Source organism: Barbus barbus (genome assembly GCF_936440315.1).
Source record: "Barbus barbus genome assembly, chromosome: 29".
Taxonomy (NCBI): Eukaryota; Metazoa; Chordata; class Actinopteri; order Cypriniformes; family Cyprinidae; genus Barbus; species Barbus barbus.
The window spans coordinates 17379057-17397108 of NC_136757.1; the positions used below are offsets into that span (position 1 = coordinate 17379057).

General features: G+C 37.8%; 2 protein-coding genes across 2 annotated transcripts; one reads left to right on the top strand and one right to left on the bottom strand.

Moving 5' to 3' along the window:
• Positions 1-240: 240 nt before the first annotated feature.
• LOC306849269 (amphoterin-induced protein 1-like) lies at positions 241-6563 on the top strand. Its single transcript, XM_079384190.1, has 2 exons — positions 241-407; positions 1921-6563. The coding sequence occupies exon 2, from the start codon at positions 2015-2017 to the stop codon at positions 3536-3538; it is 1524 nt and encodes a 507-aa protein (XP_079240316.1). The 5' UTR covers positions 241-407; positions 1921-2014; the 3' UTR covers positions 3539-6563.
• A 1364-nt stretch (positions 6564-7927) lies between these two features.
• Positions 7928-17412, bottom strand: LOC306849270 (ataxin-7-like protein 2). Its single transcript, XM_079384191.1, has 10 exons — positions 17267-17412; positions 15325-15393; positions 14913-15222; positions 14654-14826; positions 13870-13952; positions 13547-13758; positions 12725-12896; positions 12442-12563; positions 11013-11764; positions 7928-8203 (listed from the first exon to the last, which is right to left on the bottom strand). Exons 1-10 carry the CDS (start codon positions 17391-17393, stop codon positions 8106-8108), a joined length of 2118 nt encoding a protein of 705 aa, XP_079240317.1. The 5' UTR covers positions 17394-17412; the 3' UTR covers positions 7928-8105.
• Positions 17413-18052: the final 640 nt, after the last annotated feature.

Sequence of the window (18052 nt, forward strand, 5' to 3'; positions counted from 1 at the left end):
GATAGATTATTGTTTGTAGCATTCTACATGCTCTTATATAAAAATTGACCAGAAATAATAAGGTACCTTGATAAATTTGTAATTAGGTGCTTATACTCAGTTATAATCTTTAAAAAATTATGTAAATCAAAACGAAAGTACGGCCGAAATACGGACGTCTTCAAGGATGCTTCGCCTATGGACACAGACTCAAGTGCTTCAGGAACCGTTGATTTTGTGTGTGTGTGTGTGTGCAGGTCTGCTCATGCGCCCATGAAGAGATGCTGCTGCTGCTGATCAGAGGTGTGTGCGCTGCGGCGGGTTTATTTACACCCGTTCAGTCACACTGCATCATAGAGAAGCTGGCGCTCCTTAGGAAATGGACTTTCTAAAGGGATTAATGTGTCTCTGCGGTGATACATCTCAAGGTTAGTACTGAGATATGGCGTTGAATCTATTTCTTTGCGTGATGTTATATTCTTGCCTGTGTTAATCTGTGTGTCTGCCATCATTTGTCGCTTTGCGCTCGCGCTGGAAACATTTTATTTTCAGTCTCTCTGAAAACTACACGTCTACACCTCTTCCTCGTCGTTTCAGTTTTGTCTTTTCTTTAAATGGGAAAGACGTATCACACTGCTGTGATGTGAAAGGGACAAAAAGAGACAATGTCTTACTTTATAATTACATTTTTAGGCACAACAGTATGCAGGTCATATATTTATGCGTTTTTTAGGACTGTGTAATTTTTATCCCATTAAAATCACGGGTTACTGCATGCAAACGCTAAATGGTGCAATGCTACACCATGTTGAGTCCGTAGAGGCCGTAACACAGAGATCTTAACACTTACAATGAGTTTTGCCCGGTGTTTATCAAATTAGCTTTTTTCTCCCCCTTTGACATGCAAACACATAAAAATACATAAATAAAATAATAAATAAAACACATATTGTTGTTGTACATTTAGATACCGCTATGTGATCCACGTACTCTTCTCTGAATGAATAGAGCTTGTTTGTAAACCTATGCGCATGCATAAGGTTGTGCGCGTTGAGCGCGCGCTTGTCTTGACAATACTGTTTTCACATTCATTCATGTTACCTTAAACCGTTCAAACCCGAATTATGTTCCAAAGGACACAAACGGTGACCATGTTTTATTTCTACTTAAAAACCTCGTTGGAAAATCCAGTGTAGTTGATGGTCATTAGTTGGCGGAAGCTATAGCTCGTTGACCAGCTACCAACAGACTAGTTTAATGACCACCTTATGACTAGATGGTAGCTGGTTTGTTTTCTGGTCCAAAACGTTTTGCCTGCTTTTACCAGTTTACATATTCTAAAACAGTTTTTACCAACCATAAACTTGGCCATATAGAGTAAAAAAGAGTGTTGTTTTTTACTGAACATTGTATATAATTTATATAGTGACGGTCATGTGAATCGTCCTCTCAAACCTGCACTTTTTCAGTGACCAGCTCAGGGTTTTTTTTCTTCACAGTGCCACACCACCTACAACTTTGGCATGTTTTCAGACAGACATAAAAGTTGAATATCAATACATAAGCAATGTAGTGCAATACGTCTATTATTTTTACAGGCAAATGGCTATGAAAACAAAATATCCATATAATAACTTTTATCAGGCATGATCTGCAGATAATCTGACTCAATTTAAATATAACTAAATTATAAATATAATTATGTTATTATTTTCTGCCCTGTCACAGGTCACAGTTTCAAAACCAAAATATTTTGTCAAAAAGCAGCAATGAATGAAGCATTTGCTTTGTAGCCAACTAAAAATTCTGTGAATTGATTAATAACTGACAGAAAAAGAAAGAAATGGACAGTGGGTCTAAACAGGTTAACAATTTGTGACAATTTGTTTTTTGTAACAGTACATAAAACATAAATCACTTTTGTTTCTTTTTGTCTTGTAGCTCTAAATTTGCATCATCAGTCCCACAAGCTGTTCCTCCAAACAGTGTGGAAAGGATTTACACAGCCGCATTACTGAAGAGGATTCTATGACTTATGCTACATCCACATTTTAACGGCGTGTCAGAGATGCCCCCTTCCATAAAGTGGTGCATTAGGTGGGTCGTCCGCTTGTCCTTTATTCTTGCACTGATCCCTAGCTCCAGAGGATCAATGCTGAATTGTCACAAAATGTGTATATGCGCCAGCAACATCGTCAGCTGCTCCAAGATGAACTTGACGATGGTTCCGTCCGAGCTGCCCAACTACACAGCTGTGCTTGACGTTAGTTTTAACAAGATAACCGGACTACGCGCACAATGGACCAAGCACAAACTTCCCAACCTCCACAACCTCTTGCTCAGCCACAACGGTTTGTCGTTCATCTCTACTGAGGCATTCATTTTCGTAAATCAATTGCGCTACTTGGATCTGTCATCGAATGAACTGCGACAGCTGGATGAGTCCATTTTCGAGCCACTGATAGATCTGGAGGTTCTACTGCTCTACAACAACCAGATCTCGCAGATCGACCGCACAGCCTTCTCAGGCCTCAGTAGCCTGCAGAAGCTCTACTTGAGCCAGAACCAGGTGTCCCGCTTCCCCCTGGAGCTCGTCAAGGACAAGAGCCGACTGGACAAGCTGAGCCTGTTGGACTTGTCTTCCAATCGGATCAAAGTTCTCCCCATTCAAGACCTCCAGGTGCTGCCGGCCTGGATCAAGAACGGGCTGTACTTCCACAACAACACCCTCATCTGCGACTGCGAGCTGTACAGTTTGATGGCTCATTGGTATATCCGACGGCTAAATTCAGCGGTGGACTTCAAGGACGAACACACCTGCGTGCATCCCAGCCCAGATAAACGGGTGCTGCGTTTGTACGATCTCAACACACATATGAACTGCAGCACGTTTAAGGAAACCGACCAAGAGGCTTATTTGGAGCAGACGCTCACCCTCAGCTGTGATACCAAACAGCGGAAAATGTTCAAGACGTGGATGCTACCTGGAAACATATTGGTGCCTCCTGACAGTAACCAGAGCGATACAAATAACAACAAGTTTGTCAATAATGGCACCCTTGAGATAAAATCAATACGACCTGAGGACTCCGGTGTGTACACTTGCTTCGCCGTGAGTGAATACCTCAACGAAACACTCTATGTGGTGGTCAAAGTCCACAACTTCACCCTCAACGACAATGGTGAGACCCTCAACACTGCGTACACCACTCTGGTGGGCTGCTTGGCTAGCATGGTCCTGGTACTTATCTATCTGTACCTGACACCCTGTCGCTGCTTCTGCTGTCCAGACCAAGGCAAAAAGAACCAGCATGAAGACAGCATCCACTCCTCCATGCTCAGTGCCACCCCGACGCATGAGAATATGGCAACCAAAGCAGAGCTTAACAGGCACGTGGCCTTCATAGACCCCAAGGATCTGCAGGGACAGAACGGAAAGGTGAATCCGAACGGAGATGAAGAAATGGATGAGGAGGCCATGCAGGGAAAAGGAAAGCGGAAGAAATCAGTGGCAGACTCGATTAGTTCGGCCTTTTCTGATACTCCCATGGTAGTCTGAGGGAGGATGTGTCTTTTTGGCTTGAGACAGTTCTTTGTTGTGGCTTTCCTGGACTAAGAGACTAAAGTACACAGTTTGCCATCCTCAGTGTTTGGCTGTTTCTGCAAAACCTTTCCAGCATTTTAATCTGTAGCACTTAAGTATATACTGTGAAAAGGTCTTGCCATATTAGTGGAATCTAAACTTGGAGTGTTTAGATGTTCCTGTGAGTTTAAGCCCACTAAGTGTGACTAGAGGTAGTCTGGGTAAACAACAAATGCAATTTGCGATTTCTCAATGATCAAGTGAGAAAGCTATAGGTTGAGAGTAATTAGAACATGAATACATCCTCTATATAATCACATCATAAGCATGAGCTTTGCAGACTGCTAATGCTAAGAAGAATATAGCATAGAATGAAGCCCTTGTAGCTAATCATATTTACCACAATTTATGCTAACTGACCAACCTTACCACTTTATGTAAAGCCATATGCAGTTGGTCATTGCAGGGGAAACACTATAGAATTTGAGAGTACAGTCACAAGAAAATGATGGAAAAGCATTCGTTTCTGTGGAACATTAGAGGTTTTTTTGAAACACTTACTGTATATGAAATATCCTCCACCTATAAATGGCAATGGGAAAAAATCTTATCCTGGTTAAACCTGATTGGCTGTTTGAATCTAGACTCTTTCAGTCCAATTTCATCAGCAATTTTAGAAGTTTAAATGTTGGATACCAATGTAAAACTTCCATCTATATGAAACTATATTTAAAAACAGCCATTTTTGAACGCATTACCCCTCGCATAAAAAATGCAGAACGTGTGCATTTTCAGCCGCTTGAGCTCATCTGTCATGACAACCAGGGAGTGACATATAACTGAAATGCTAATGTAATCTTTTAATAGAATGACGTGTCCCATCTGCTTGCATTCTCATCTCTAAAGCTATGATGATTTGAGCCTGGATTCAACAGCCAAAACAGTTTCGGACACTCAGACCTCTTCTCACTCTGCATTCATTTGCACTTGTGGTGGTTGGAGTCAGTGCTGACTCATCCATTGTCAGAATGGATGTAATTTTTTAAGCCCTTGAAGCGCCGATGTAATAAAATGCCAAAGGCTGAGGGAATTTTTAATTATTATTTTTTAGCTCAAACCATTATCACTTTCTAAATGAATTAAAAAAATCAAGTTTGAAGTTTGAACTTGATGCAGTGATTAGCCGAATCCCCCTCATGTTCTGAGACTCATTACTACAGGCATAAAGCAGTGATCTTTCAAAGACCAATATTTTATTTGCATATACAATGCCATAGGAATCCAAAGAGACTGATATGAATCATAATGTAATGCGTAAAGATTGTTGGCTATGCTCAAGGTAGATGACTAGATGCTATCTAGTATATTATACCAGATATTAACATTACACATTTTGATTACAACGTTATTGTCCTGGTGGACTCAAAAGGCATGATAGGACTGTTCTAGAACACCTGTCAATGATGATAGAGAACTAGACATGAATTTAGAACGTCCAGCGCTGTGCACACAGTCTGTAGAACCCTTAATTCTGAGAAAGCCACTTCCATTCTTGTGTTCCTGGAAAGAAATCGGACACATCTCACGTGTTAACCATAACCACATATTTATAACAGGGTCTGGTTGGGATCAGCGGGAGCAATCTTAGTTTCCTCCGACCTCTTTCCTTAGTAACATAGTAATTACATCCTGTTTTGCGAGCGAGGGAGTGGGTGAAGCTATTAAATGTTTGATAGGTGGATGAACTCACAAACAGTATTATCTCAGGGAGAGGGAATGACAGATAATAGCAGCTATGGCAGACTGCAGTCATGGGCAGTTACGGTCTCTTACACGTCTCTCCAGCTGCAATCCAAAATTAGTTTGGAGGGGAGGGAAAGGCCTTACCATCACAAGCGCTGTGGGAGGAGGCCTGAGATCTCTGCGGTCTGTTCGCAAAGAGACAGAAAAGCCAAGTGCTCCCCCTAAAACCACATCCAGCAGCTTTTCGGCCCTGTCATGTGTGTTCTTCTGAACTGTGTCCTTGGCTATTTCGCTATGAGCAGAGTTCCACTGTTCATTACTCAGCATTTGACAGTACATCTGTGCTTTTGTATGTGCAAACAGTGTTTGTTTTTACAGTGTTTATGAGATCGTGTCATTTTAGGTAGCTTTTTTCCCCTTGAGGTTCCAAAGAGACTCAATTAATTCCTTGTTCTTCTGTGTATTGTTGTTCCTATACAGTTGTCTTGATTCCACTTGTGACTATAGGATATTGGTAAACCAATTTTAATGACACTAACTGTAAAGGTCTTTCTCTGTCATGTATTTTGAAATTTGATCATCTATTTGTCTATTATATGTTGTTATTTAGGCACAGAAATTGAGATTTTTTAATGTTAGTAAATTACATCTCAAGAAGCCTCACAGACTGCATCAAAGTACCAAAACTCTGTTGCATTAATTAGATACTTCAACGTGAATTGCTGTTCGCAGCCCGTTTTACTTTTGTAATCAGATGTATTTCTTAGTGAAATGTTATATTCAACAACAACAAAAGAAAGTGGGGCAGAAAATTGATTGAATTGTGAAAAGTGGCGTTATAAACCAGAATGGAGCCAGACCGAATGCAGGTTTGATGAATAAAATGCCCGAATAGCTCTGGCTATTGGTTAACACCCAAAAACAACAACAACAAAAAGTTATTTCAGGAAAAATGCAAGTTATTCTGATTAATATTCTAAAGACAAACTATTTTTTTCCTTGAAATAACAGGAATTGTTCATAATAAATCTAGTAAATAAGTAAATAGGGTGAATTTTGATTACATGTTGACTTGCAGCCTCTCAGAATGTCAAAATAGACAATTTTAGAAGCACTTGTGCAAATGCAAATGTTAACTCTCAAAACTGTCCTATATTAGCTTTAGTATCGGTAGGCTCGTTCACACCAAGGAGGATAATAATAGTAACTACAAAGCTATAATGGCACAGAGGAACGATATGGTTGGAATCACTTTCACAAAAAAAAAAATCAGAATACACACAACTTTAAGACACTTGAGCATTTAAAGTGACAATAACATTGTAATAAACAATGTTTTGTTGACGTGGAAATATATTTGTTACAGTTATCCTTTTTGATATGAACGGCCTTAAAAACTTGGTGCTAGAGATACATGGTACTAGAGACTAGATCAAGTCCCTTCTGTTCTTTACTAACATTTAGACTCTTAAAACTCTAGATCAGGGGTGTCAAACTAGAGAGAGCCCTGCAGAGTTTAGATCCAACCCTAATCAAACACACCTGATCCAGCTAATCAAGTCCTTCAGGCTTATTTGAAAACTACATGGTATGTGTGTTGGAACTAAACTCTGCAGGGCTGCGGCCCTCCAGGAACTGAGTTTAACACCCCTGCTCTAGATTAACAGAATTCAAAACAAGTAACAATATCAACAGCATTTGATAGTTAGTCTAGTCTATTAAGTCTAGATTTGAGTACATAAAATACATAAGTAGACTAACACAAATCTACCACAATCTCAGAAATGTAGACATATCTGTACCAATTCTTAGTAAGCAAGCATCCTGATATACACACATACTGCTAAAAAAGACTGTGAACCCTAATTGGATTGAGATCTAAAGTCTCAGCCATCATTACTAGCCTCTGAAAGCGAGAATAGAAATTTTGTCAGGTCCAGTATTAGAGCTAGAGGCCTTATTGTAAAAGCTTATTTAGTCTGAATGTCAAAAATGAGACTGATGAGTGCCGGATGGCGTAGTTCCCGATCCTAGAGCGAAACTGACTGCTTGAGAATAATCCAGAAACTGATTCTGGACGAGCAGTCCTCCCACATGGAAGTTTACCTATGAGAAGTATTATTTATCAATAATATAAAAGCGAATAAAAAAATAAAATGGACTGTTTTTCTGCTTCCTGTCTAATCATAATCATGTTAGTTTACATTTAGCCGACACTATTTATCTGAAGCAAGCTCTATTAGGAACCATTAGTTTCCACGATAACCACATTATTATATACAGAATCTTTGAAATGAGCACTTATTAATGCTTGAATTGCATACTTGCCCCAAGGGATGAGATGAAATTATTTTCTGTTAAATTGACAGCGTACCACAAATACTGATTTTTATTTAACCCAAAAGAGTCTTATAAAGCCGCACTCACTAGGCCATTTCTACAATGACGTCTGTAAACTAAGCTTTGCAGCATCTACACTGAAGTACACAACCACTATTCATCCAGCGCAACAAACAAAAAATGACCCTTTGGCCTGTCTGTGTAAAATGGAGGTATCTAGCCGTTTAGTGTCATCTAGTGGTAAGATGATGCAGCTCAATTCATAAAGAGCAAGACAACAGAAACGTGTTGGCATATTTATTTCAGAGTCCATTATCTGACAGTCCGTTTAGCAGCATAAGGAAGGTCTTGAGGTATTTATATTCATTTGCAGGTCATTCAAAAACACATTCATTCACATAGAAATACAGTATACAAAACAGACACACACACATACAGATACATCCTCCTACAGTGAGCTTCAACGATCCTGTGCATTAAGTTTGTGGAAAATACATGGCAGTAAGCCCGTGCTTCTGGAGGAGTTTAAGGCAGACTCCCTCAGTGAAGAAGCTTTGGCTGTTGGGAGAAAAGAAGAGCAGATGGTCAGGAAAAGGATCTAAATTCAGAGCTGAGACTCAACCACTGTGCTGAATTAAACCTTGATGATTCATCTTAACAGACTATCAATCTGTGACTTCCTAGGCTTGTTGTTTTATCTAACACTGTGTATTTTTATCTTTGAAGTGTTTAAAAAGTAAGCTTCGCCAGGTTTCTTCAATAACTTTAATGTATTTCCTTTCCCTAACAAGAGGATTATATGTCTACCAAGAGCTGCTTGAGCCTCCAGAACCTTACACATTGGTCGTATTCGGTTATAATTTAACATATCACATCAGACAAGCACTTAAAGGTGCACTAAGTATTTTCGGCATTTAAGTGTTTTATGCCTAATGATGTGCACTCACATTAGATGAATCATATCATTAGCCTAATAGCCTATAAAAGCTTTTTAATTTGGGTAGTTGAAATATTTATATAAGCACTAAAAAAAGAAGAAAAATAACTGGATTTTGTAAAGGAAAATGTATAGTTTTACATACTGTAACTGTCTATTATTTCTTCAGTTTTTTCACTGCATGTACAAAAATGATGATAATATAGAAATTTAACAAATATTTTACATAAAAGATTATAAAATGCTGTTTAACGTACGATTTAAGTGTTTTCAATACGTCTAGAATTAACAAAATAGGATATTTATATATTATTAGCTATTATTTTGTCATTGCCCTCATGTCGTCCAAACCTGTATACGTTTCTTTTCTGACACTGAATACAAAAGAAGATATTTTGAAGAATTTTGAAAAACCAAACAGAAATACTATGGAAGGCAATGGGGACCATCAACTATCTTATTACCAGCATTCCTCAAAATATCTTCTTTTATATTCGACACAAGAAAAAAAAAACTCATACAGGTTTGTAACGACAGGGGGGTTAGTAAATGTTTAGATTTTTGGGTGAACTATCCCTTTAAACCCTTTTAACTATCCCATTGGCTGCCCACTGCTGTGTGTGTGTGCCGGCTTTGGATGGGATAAATGCAGAGCACAAATTCTGAGTATGGGTCACCATACTTGGCCACATGTCATGTCACTTCCACTTTTCACTTTCACTTAAAACTGTTTTTGGAAATTGAAATAAGATATTATATAAAAAAAATTCAAATGTAAAAAAAAACTTGCCTTGGCAACTGACTGAAATAAATGTTTAAGTACTAAAATTACTAGAACTGAAAAAAAAAAATATATATATACATTCTTCACAGCCTTCTTTGATCATATTTACCAAGGGTGCCGATATTTTTGGCCATGACTGTATGTATATGTGTATATAAAAATCGATTAAAAATCCTCGACTTCATTTTGCTCGCGTCGACTAACCGGCAAAATACCGGAAGAGGCGCATTACAAGGGTGAGAATCCAAAACTGTTTTCCAAGGCTGCATGATATATTAACCCATTAAAAAAAATCATAATTAAGCATAATTGTGAATTCACAAACGCTATGATTTAATTAAATAATTATATGCGATGCAGTTCTAACACAGTATATGCTCTTTAATTATTTCCATGTGTGTAGTTAAGCACAGTAGCTCCACAGAAACTGTTATCATTTACATGTGGAGCGTCTCAAACTCATCTCTGCATGTTGTTGTGAGTTTGGGTTTATTATAACCTTCATCTGAGAACGCAATGTGCGCCATTTCATCAGATTTGTAAGGTAAGTCATTTATAAATCTACACAAACACAGGAGAATACATCGCGATTTCAAAATAAAAGCCCAAACCCTCACTCTGAGTTTACACGGTTTGATGTCCACATATTCATATAATTACAGCGGCTATAGCATTTCTGTCCTAAAGAAATGGCCAAACATTAAAGGTTAAGTGTACGTTGGAATTAAATGGTGCGTGGTCAATATTAAACAAGGATTAGATCTCACAGTAATGTGTAAAAACAATCATCAAGTCGTTAGCGCCCCCTGCAGGCTGGTATTGTAATGTACATTAGCTCTATTGTTTATTATACATTGCATTTGAACAGTTTTGTTCAATAAAACCATAAGATTTCTTGCTTTTGATACTTTATTTGAACTAATTATTATTGCATCATTGCTATTATATAAGTATTTTAAGTAATTTTAAAAGCTTTTGTTCACTTAAATCTATTTTTATTACCACAAAAAATAAAATAAAAATTATAGGGCCCTATGAAATCCATTTTATTTACAAATTCAGTTTTTTACATTTTATTAATCAAAAAGTCTAATTAAGTCTAATTAATTAATTCTAAGTCTAATTAATTGAGTTTTACAGTTTTATCTGTACCAAATTCTTTTTTTTAAATTCCATTTTAATGGTTCCATTCAATTTTAATAATAAAAAGCATCTCCAATTAATTGATTTTATATTTTTTTAAAAAGTATTTTTTTCAGAAATACTGCACATTTACATTTTTCTCCTAAATAAATTCTGGTAAATAATATTCCTGGTAAATGCTCCTTTAAAAAGTGTTTTTTGATTATAATTGTATTATTATTAGACTAGAACACGTGGATATGTTGTTTTTCTCACACTATAATACTGAACTTTGATTTCAGTGATTTGGACTATGAGATGGACACTTGCTTCTTGCACTATGTTTTGCACTATGATTTCATAGAAATGTGGATTTCATTTGGTTTAATAAAATATTTTTAAGTAAAATTGTTGATTTTTTTGTGGGAAATTAATCGTTTAGATTAATTGAAAAATTAGTCGATAGATTAATCAAAATAAAAATAGTCGTTTGTGGCAGCCCTAGATAAATGTGTTAAACATACCTTCTGTGCACAGTTTCTTTTGCAGACTGTGGGAGGTTGATGCTGGTCTGCCATCCCCACCCCAGGACACCAGGCTGGAGTGAGTTTGGGAGAAAGAGGAGAGGATATTGGGTTTAGGGGCACATGAATTGTTTTTGGGGGGAGAGGCGTCGCAGGTCTTACGTTTCCTGCCAGGCCCTTTATGCTCGTACCCAACAGCCCTTTGATTGAGCTCTAAGGCCCCTCCCTTATCAGACTCTGGGGAGGGAGAGAGGGAGTTGTGGGCGGGGCTTTGCTTAATCAGCCCCTTCATTTCAGGTGGGTGTGTTCTGCTGCCAAGTGAGTGAGCGTCATTAAATGGTCCATGCGGTGAAGAAATCGCAGTTCTGTTCAAGGAGGACTGGTGGTCTTTGTGGTGGGGGAGAAATAGGATTTTGGACTGTCCAGGCGAGTTCTTGTCCTCTTTGGGTGATTTCTGGCGCTTGCTGACTGTGGGACTCTCCTGAAGCTCCCTGAAACCCACTTGCAAAGCCTGTTTGCTGGTTCGACCCGCAGAGTTACGGGGCCGGGCGGGGCCTGAGGTCTTCTGGACTTTCGGTGGTAGTTTGGAGGCGGCTGTTAGGTTAGTGGGCTCTGCTTGTCCTGAGGTGCTTGTCCTGAGAGTAGAGGCGCTGCGGATGGGCACTGAGGTGCGTGTGGCATCATGGGAATTGTAGGTGTTTGTGGTGTTTAGGGGTTGATGAGAGCATAGTTCTGACACCTGAGGGATTTTCCTGCAGACATAGGATATACTTACAACAAACAAAATTCACAGGCAAAAGAGAAAAAAAAATCCATTCTTGCACAAATACATTTAAAAACAACCCATTTAGTAATTAAATAAATTAAAGCAAATAAATTAAACTAATTTAAAAACATAGTAATTATTATTAGCATTTAATAATAGTAACAGATTAATTAAATATTTAAAGTAAAAAATAAAAAATATATTTTTACTGACAATACATTTGTAATGAAAAATAAAGAGATGAATTAAAGCACAAACATTAGATTAAAAATAATAAGAAATTAGAAATGTTGCCTTTGCAACTAAATTGAAGGATTACAATTAATTAAAACTAAAAAAATTTTTTTTTAAATATAATAAGCTCATTGCTAAAACCTAAACTAAAAATACACAATGTATAAAAATTCTAATTCACAAGCCAATTCAAAATATTAAGAATTCCTTTACTTTTTTTAATACATTTGTTATGATGATCATATTTATAATAAAAAAATTACATTGGATTAAATAAGGAAAATACAAAAGTAGAAGGATTTTTAATAGTGCTCTCAGACTTCTAGACCTCACTGCATTTCATGCAATCGGCTAAATGTTGAGAACACAGAAAATATAAGCCTTGTGAATGTCACAAGATCATCAGCTTGATGTAATAGAACATCTTACTTCCATAGATAAGTGCTGAGGTGCTGCTCCATCATAACACTGAAAGCTGACCGCAGGTGGAGCAACCTTCGGTCAAACGCTAACACACTACGGCCAAGAACACGTGCCCCGAAGGTGCAAAGCTGGCAAGAACATGAGAGAGGAAACAAGCAAGGGTTCATTTTACTCTAAATGGGTTATTATTAGAAGAAACTGTATTTTTTGTAACTTTTATTATGAACAATCTTACATTAAGATTTAGTTTAAAAAATGCTTCAATTTTGATATGAAGAAAAATACTTACACCCAGGGGTTTAGGGTGCAAGGTGCTTGCTGGTAAATGAGCAAAGTCCTCACGGTTCTCCCCGTCACTCTCCTCACTGGAGAGATCGGCTGAGAGAGACTCCACCTGCGGCTCCTCAGAGCGCATCAATTCCTGCTTCATCTCTACAACACCCGGTGATGAATTCATGGACCTGTAAACACACACATTCAGATAAATGTCCTGTCCAAGTATCACAAGCTTGAAAGCTTCACTCTCCATTATTTAAAGGGAAAGTTCACACAAAAATTAAAATTCTGTCATTAATTACTCACACTCAAGTCATTCCAAACCTGTAGGACCATTGTTCATCTTCAGAACACAAATTATTTATAGATATTTTTCAGGAAATTCAAGAGCTTTCTGACTCTGCATAGACAGCAACGCAACTGAAACATTCAAGGTCCAGAAAGGTAGTAAGGACACTGTAAAAATAGTCCATGTGACATCAGTGGTTCAACCTTAATTTTATGAAGCTATGAGAAAACTTTTTGTATGCAAAGAAAACAAAAATAATGACTATTCAACAACTTCTCTTTCATATTAGTCTTTGACACGTGTCCATGAGAGTACCACAACGCATGCGCGTGGTCCTGCCGACTAGCTTTCTGGGCCTTGAATGTGGTAGTTCCATTCCTGTCAATGCAGGGTCAGAAAGCTCTCAGATTTCGTCAAAAATATCTTAATTTGTGTTCTAAAAATGAACAAAGGTTTAAGTTTGGAACGACATGAGGGTAATTATTGACAGAATTTTCATTTTTGGGTGAACTATCCCTTTAAATCACAGAATGCAGAACTATAGACCTGAGAATAGAAGAGTTAGTTATTTGGCATTTGTAGTACAGAGGCCCAATCTGAGATACAGAGGTCTCATGGTGGGCAGAGCCTTCTTCAGGAACCTCTCTGGGCAAAGGGGGCCGCTCTCTAGGCTTTGAGCTCATCTTCAGCTCCATTACAAGCTGGTCGAAACGTTTCCGCCTCCCAACCACTTGCCGGCGCTGATGGATGGAATGAATCTGCAGCAGAGGAGATAACAGAAACACCAGCAAGAAATGAATGCTTTGGTGCAAAATCGCTCAATTTTTTATACTGGTGTACATGTTTCTGTATATTAAATATATACTCACATTACAGGTCAGCAGTCTGGTGCACAGCTTCTTTCTCTCAGGATCCATCACCCCACAGTGCTTGTCCAAGTCACATTCTTTTTCTGAAATAAACAAATAGGTTTCAAGAAGAGAAAACATTTGAAACCAAAAACAAACACTGTAGATAAATTTTATTCAAAATGTTTATGGAAAAAGTCAAATACAGTAAAATTCTTGTTATGATATTTGAGGTATTTCTTTAAATTTCTTTAAATAAATTATTACTGTTTGCGCTAAATTTAAAATTTACAGTAAAGACATTTATAATGTTACAAAAGATTTGAATTTCAAATAAACACTTTTTAATCTTTCTAGTCATCAAAAAATCCTAAAAAAAATGTTTCATGGTTTCCACAAAAATATGAAGCAACACAACAATTTTCAGCATTGATAATTATAAGAAATGTTTCTTGAGCAGCAAATCAGCATATTAGAATGATTTCTGAAGAATCATGTGACACTGAATACTGGAGTAATGATGCTGAATATTCAGCTTTGCCATCACAGGAATAAATGACATTTTCTTAATCAATTTTTAATGGAGTTCTTTAAATTGATTAAATGGACTATTTGAACAGATTCACAAGACTAAAACTAAATGACACACTCTTAAAACACTTAATGATCAAATAAAAAGTGGATTTAAAATTAATTTTAGACTGCCAGCAAAATCATGAATATTTGGAATATCATCCATGTTAATCTACAATATGTCTGAAATAATAAACTCATAGACAAGAAGATTTTTTGTTCTAAGACTTACTAAGGACTTTCTTGTAGGTTCTGCTGTATGTTCTTGGTCCGTGTGGGTGAGTGTGTGAGTCCAAACTTTTCTGGATTGGTTTGTCGACTGATGGGGCTACTTTTTTTGGTGGCGTGGGTAAATGTAGAGGTGATGGAGGGGTTTCTTGGGAAACTTTATCCACCTGCTGAATACTGGAAAATAACACGTGAATGAAATGACACTGGAATACACAGTGGATGTGTAAGATCAAGTTAAACTGCACTTCACTCCTCCTCACCTGGTTCCTTCACGCTGTAGTTTGGAATGTCCCTGGAGGGGAGAATGAGGTGGTGGGACTCGTGGGGGACCAGCCCCCTGGTGCCTGCTGTCTTGAACCTCACAAAGGCTTCCATGTTGGGAAGGGGGTCTCCCCTGCTGGGGTCGGTCAGGAGAGCAGGTGGATGACGTGTAGTAGAGCTCGCTGAAGAGGCCGTGACGACGCTCACAATGCTTCTCAAACGCCTGTGGCTTCACCACCTGCCCACAGTGGCTGCACACCACTAGGAAGAAGTCATCATGAGCTGGGCAGTGGCCATAAATCGACATGTCTGTGAGGGCAAGAAAAATGCTTTTATGTGTGGCAAGGGTTCACTCTGAATGTAAAATCGTTTCATTCATAATCATTGCAATCTGTCAATCATAAGCCTAACCAGCTTTCTTAAGAGTCATGGTTTCCATCCGTTTCTTCACATTTTTGCTGCACTCTTCCAGAGAGGACCCTAAAAGAGGCAGTGAAACAAACAGCCCTTCAAAACAGGAAATGAAGCACTAAGCAAAGACCATTCACACTGACACTCCTTTATATACAGTGGTGTGAAAAAGTGTTGGCCCCCTTCCTGATTTTGTTATTTTCTTGCATGTTTGTCACACTTTAATGTTTCATATCATCAAACAAATTTAAATATTAATCAAAGATTACACAAGTAAACACAACATGCAGTTTTTAAATGAATGGTTTTTTTATGAAGGGAAAACAAAATCCAAACCTATGGCCCTGTGTGAAAAAGTGTTTTGGGAACTGTATATTAAAAATGATAACTAACTGCAATTCATTTTTTAATTCGAAATATTTTCAGAACCGTATGTTCTTTAATAGAATCAGAATCTGTTCAGGGGGCAAATTAAAAAGCTATTCTTTTTTTTTTTTTTGCTGCACAGGGTCCGTGAATTAGCTTGGGTAGCTTCTATTCTGAAGTTGAGAAGATGATAGATACACAGACAGACAGACAGATATAGAGTACCTATAAAATAAATGTTGCCTTGGCAAAAATCACATTACATAATTATTAAAACTTTAAAATTAAAATATAAAAATTAAAACTAATTAAACATTCAAATAAATACTATTATGTGTATCATACTAAAATAACGCTGGCGAGAACAAATGCATTTACTGTGTACAGAGGTTGACCGAGTCAGATTAGGAGCTAGAAGGTCTGAAATGAAACTGTATTTGTGAGTAGGATGGAAAAAAAGGTTACCAAAAACAAAGTTTAGTAGTGAATTTTAACCACAAATGTGAGGTCCCTTTACATGTTGTTGGCCTACATCTTTTCCAGCAGTTTTTAGCAATTTAATTAAGCTTTATTATTTTAATATATTATTATTTGTAACTCGTTTTAAGTCACGTCAAGCTCTAACATCTTAAGGTGGGCTATTGGACTTCCAGGCTGGACTGTATAATTGTGAAGGTGGTTGAAGTAAAATTCAGGGCAGGGTAATTTCTGTAGACCCTGGACTGTTCTCTTCAAAGTTTGTTGAGGCCCCCTAGTTGGCCCTGATCCCCCAGTTGAGAACTGCTTTAGACACACCATCAAATGTCAAAGCAACAGTGCTTAATGTTTTCATTTCTAATGACCACAGCTCACTGCATTCATTAATATGGGTCATTTCCTGTATTGCATCAACCACATTCAGAAGAAAAGCAATTATTATTATTAATCAGTTGATAAGTAAGATAGATGGAGAGAGACCAACTCAGTGTGCTAAAGTATATACAGATGTAATGCAAAAAATCAATAAAGTCAAAGCAAGGGGAGTTTGATGTGAAGATGCCTCTTGATTGCTGGCTATTGCATTGGGAAATGTCAGCCCAGTGTTTCATAATGCAGTCACCGTATGACAATCTGATAATAACGAGATGTTCTCGCGGCGAACAGAGTAATTACGAACCCGTGAGTGTGTAAATGGGTTCAGAGGTTTATTTATCTTGATAGTTCTCTGGCCAGACCTTCACTTCCCGTCGAGCTGGCTGTCAGATCACCGAAGATTACATACTGAGCCGCATCTTTTGGCTTTAAAAACTCTAACCAACACGACAACGTACATGAGTTCGGGCACATTATTAGCTCATTTTCAAGACTGTATATGTTAGTAAAGCCAATATTAATCTACTAAACGGAGCGCTAGGACCTGGGAGATTTTCCAAAAGTACAGTATGTGGGAGCGCAACCCATGCGGCGCTAGGACCCGGCGGGGCCTTTGTTTGGGTCGTGGTGCCGGGGTTTGCTCTCTTCAAACGAATCCATTTCCTGTGCTCGCTCGACGCGATTACAACCGAAAGTATCGAGAGCTCTACATGATTTTACTCACCCCCCGGCGTGGATACGTTCGCTCTGTCGATCCAAGCGGTCCAGCTTTGCCCTACAAAGTCAACGATGGAAATCCGCCGATCTAGGGCAGCCATTACCGATTTAGCGCGTGCACGATCCACCACCATCACGACGGGAGCGCATTGCGACGTCATCTTGCGCGCTCACGACGGATTACTTTCTAGCGATGGGAGGTCCGACTCAATTCTGCGAGTCGGTTCTTTTGAAATGTTCACAGTTCACCCGGTTTATTTAATCAGGGATAATACACATTATTAATGCATAATAATAAATGTAAAATGTGCAAGATTTAGCCAGGGTGGCTAATTTTTTTATCTGAAGTCTGTGGGCAGGTTTATATATATATATATATATATATATATATATATATATATATATATATAAACATTAGCCTACATAAACTCAACATTTTTAAACTTACAATCCGTATAAATGTTCACCATTTTGCTTTGACCACAAGCATATTTTCTTTTCTTTCTTTTTCTCTTATTTATTGGAGAAATGACAATGACTTTTTATCTTTTTAAAATTATTTTTTAATACCTCTAAAGATAACATTTCTGACTTTAGACAAGGCAATCAAGACACCACATGAACAGGCACAACATTTCATTGGCCATGGGAACATTGGATAAATCCAGATTTAAAATTTATTTCATTTTGCTGACATAGCTATTTTTTACACAGGGGGGTTTGGATATCTCTTTCTCATTGCATAAATCATAAAATATACAACAGACAACAACAAATTCACCTGGACTTTAAT

Bases quoted from the DNA above. Each gene is read 5' to 3' on its own strand.
- LOC306849269 (XM_079384190.1), top strand. From the start codon at position 2,015: ATGCTACATCCACATTTTAACGGCGTGTCAGAGATGCCCCCTTCCATA.
- LOC306849270 (XM_079384191.1), bottom strand. From the start codon at position 17,393: ATGGTGGTGGATCGTGCACGCGCTAAATCGGTAATGGCTGCCCTAGAT. The intron at 15,394-17,266 runs GTGAGTAAAATC...TGCCTCTTTTAG, and splicing joins GAACGTATCCACGCCGGGGG to GGTCCTCTCTGGAAGAGTGC. The intron at 13,953-14,653 runs GTAAGTCTTAGA...TGTTTATTTCAG, and splicing joins AACCTACAAGAAAGTCCTTA to AAAAAGAATGTGACTTGGAC.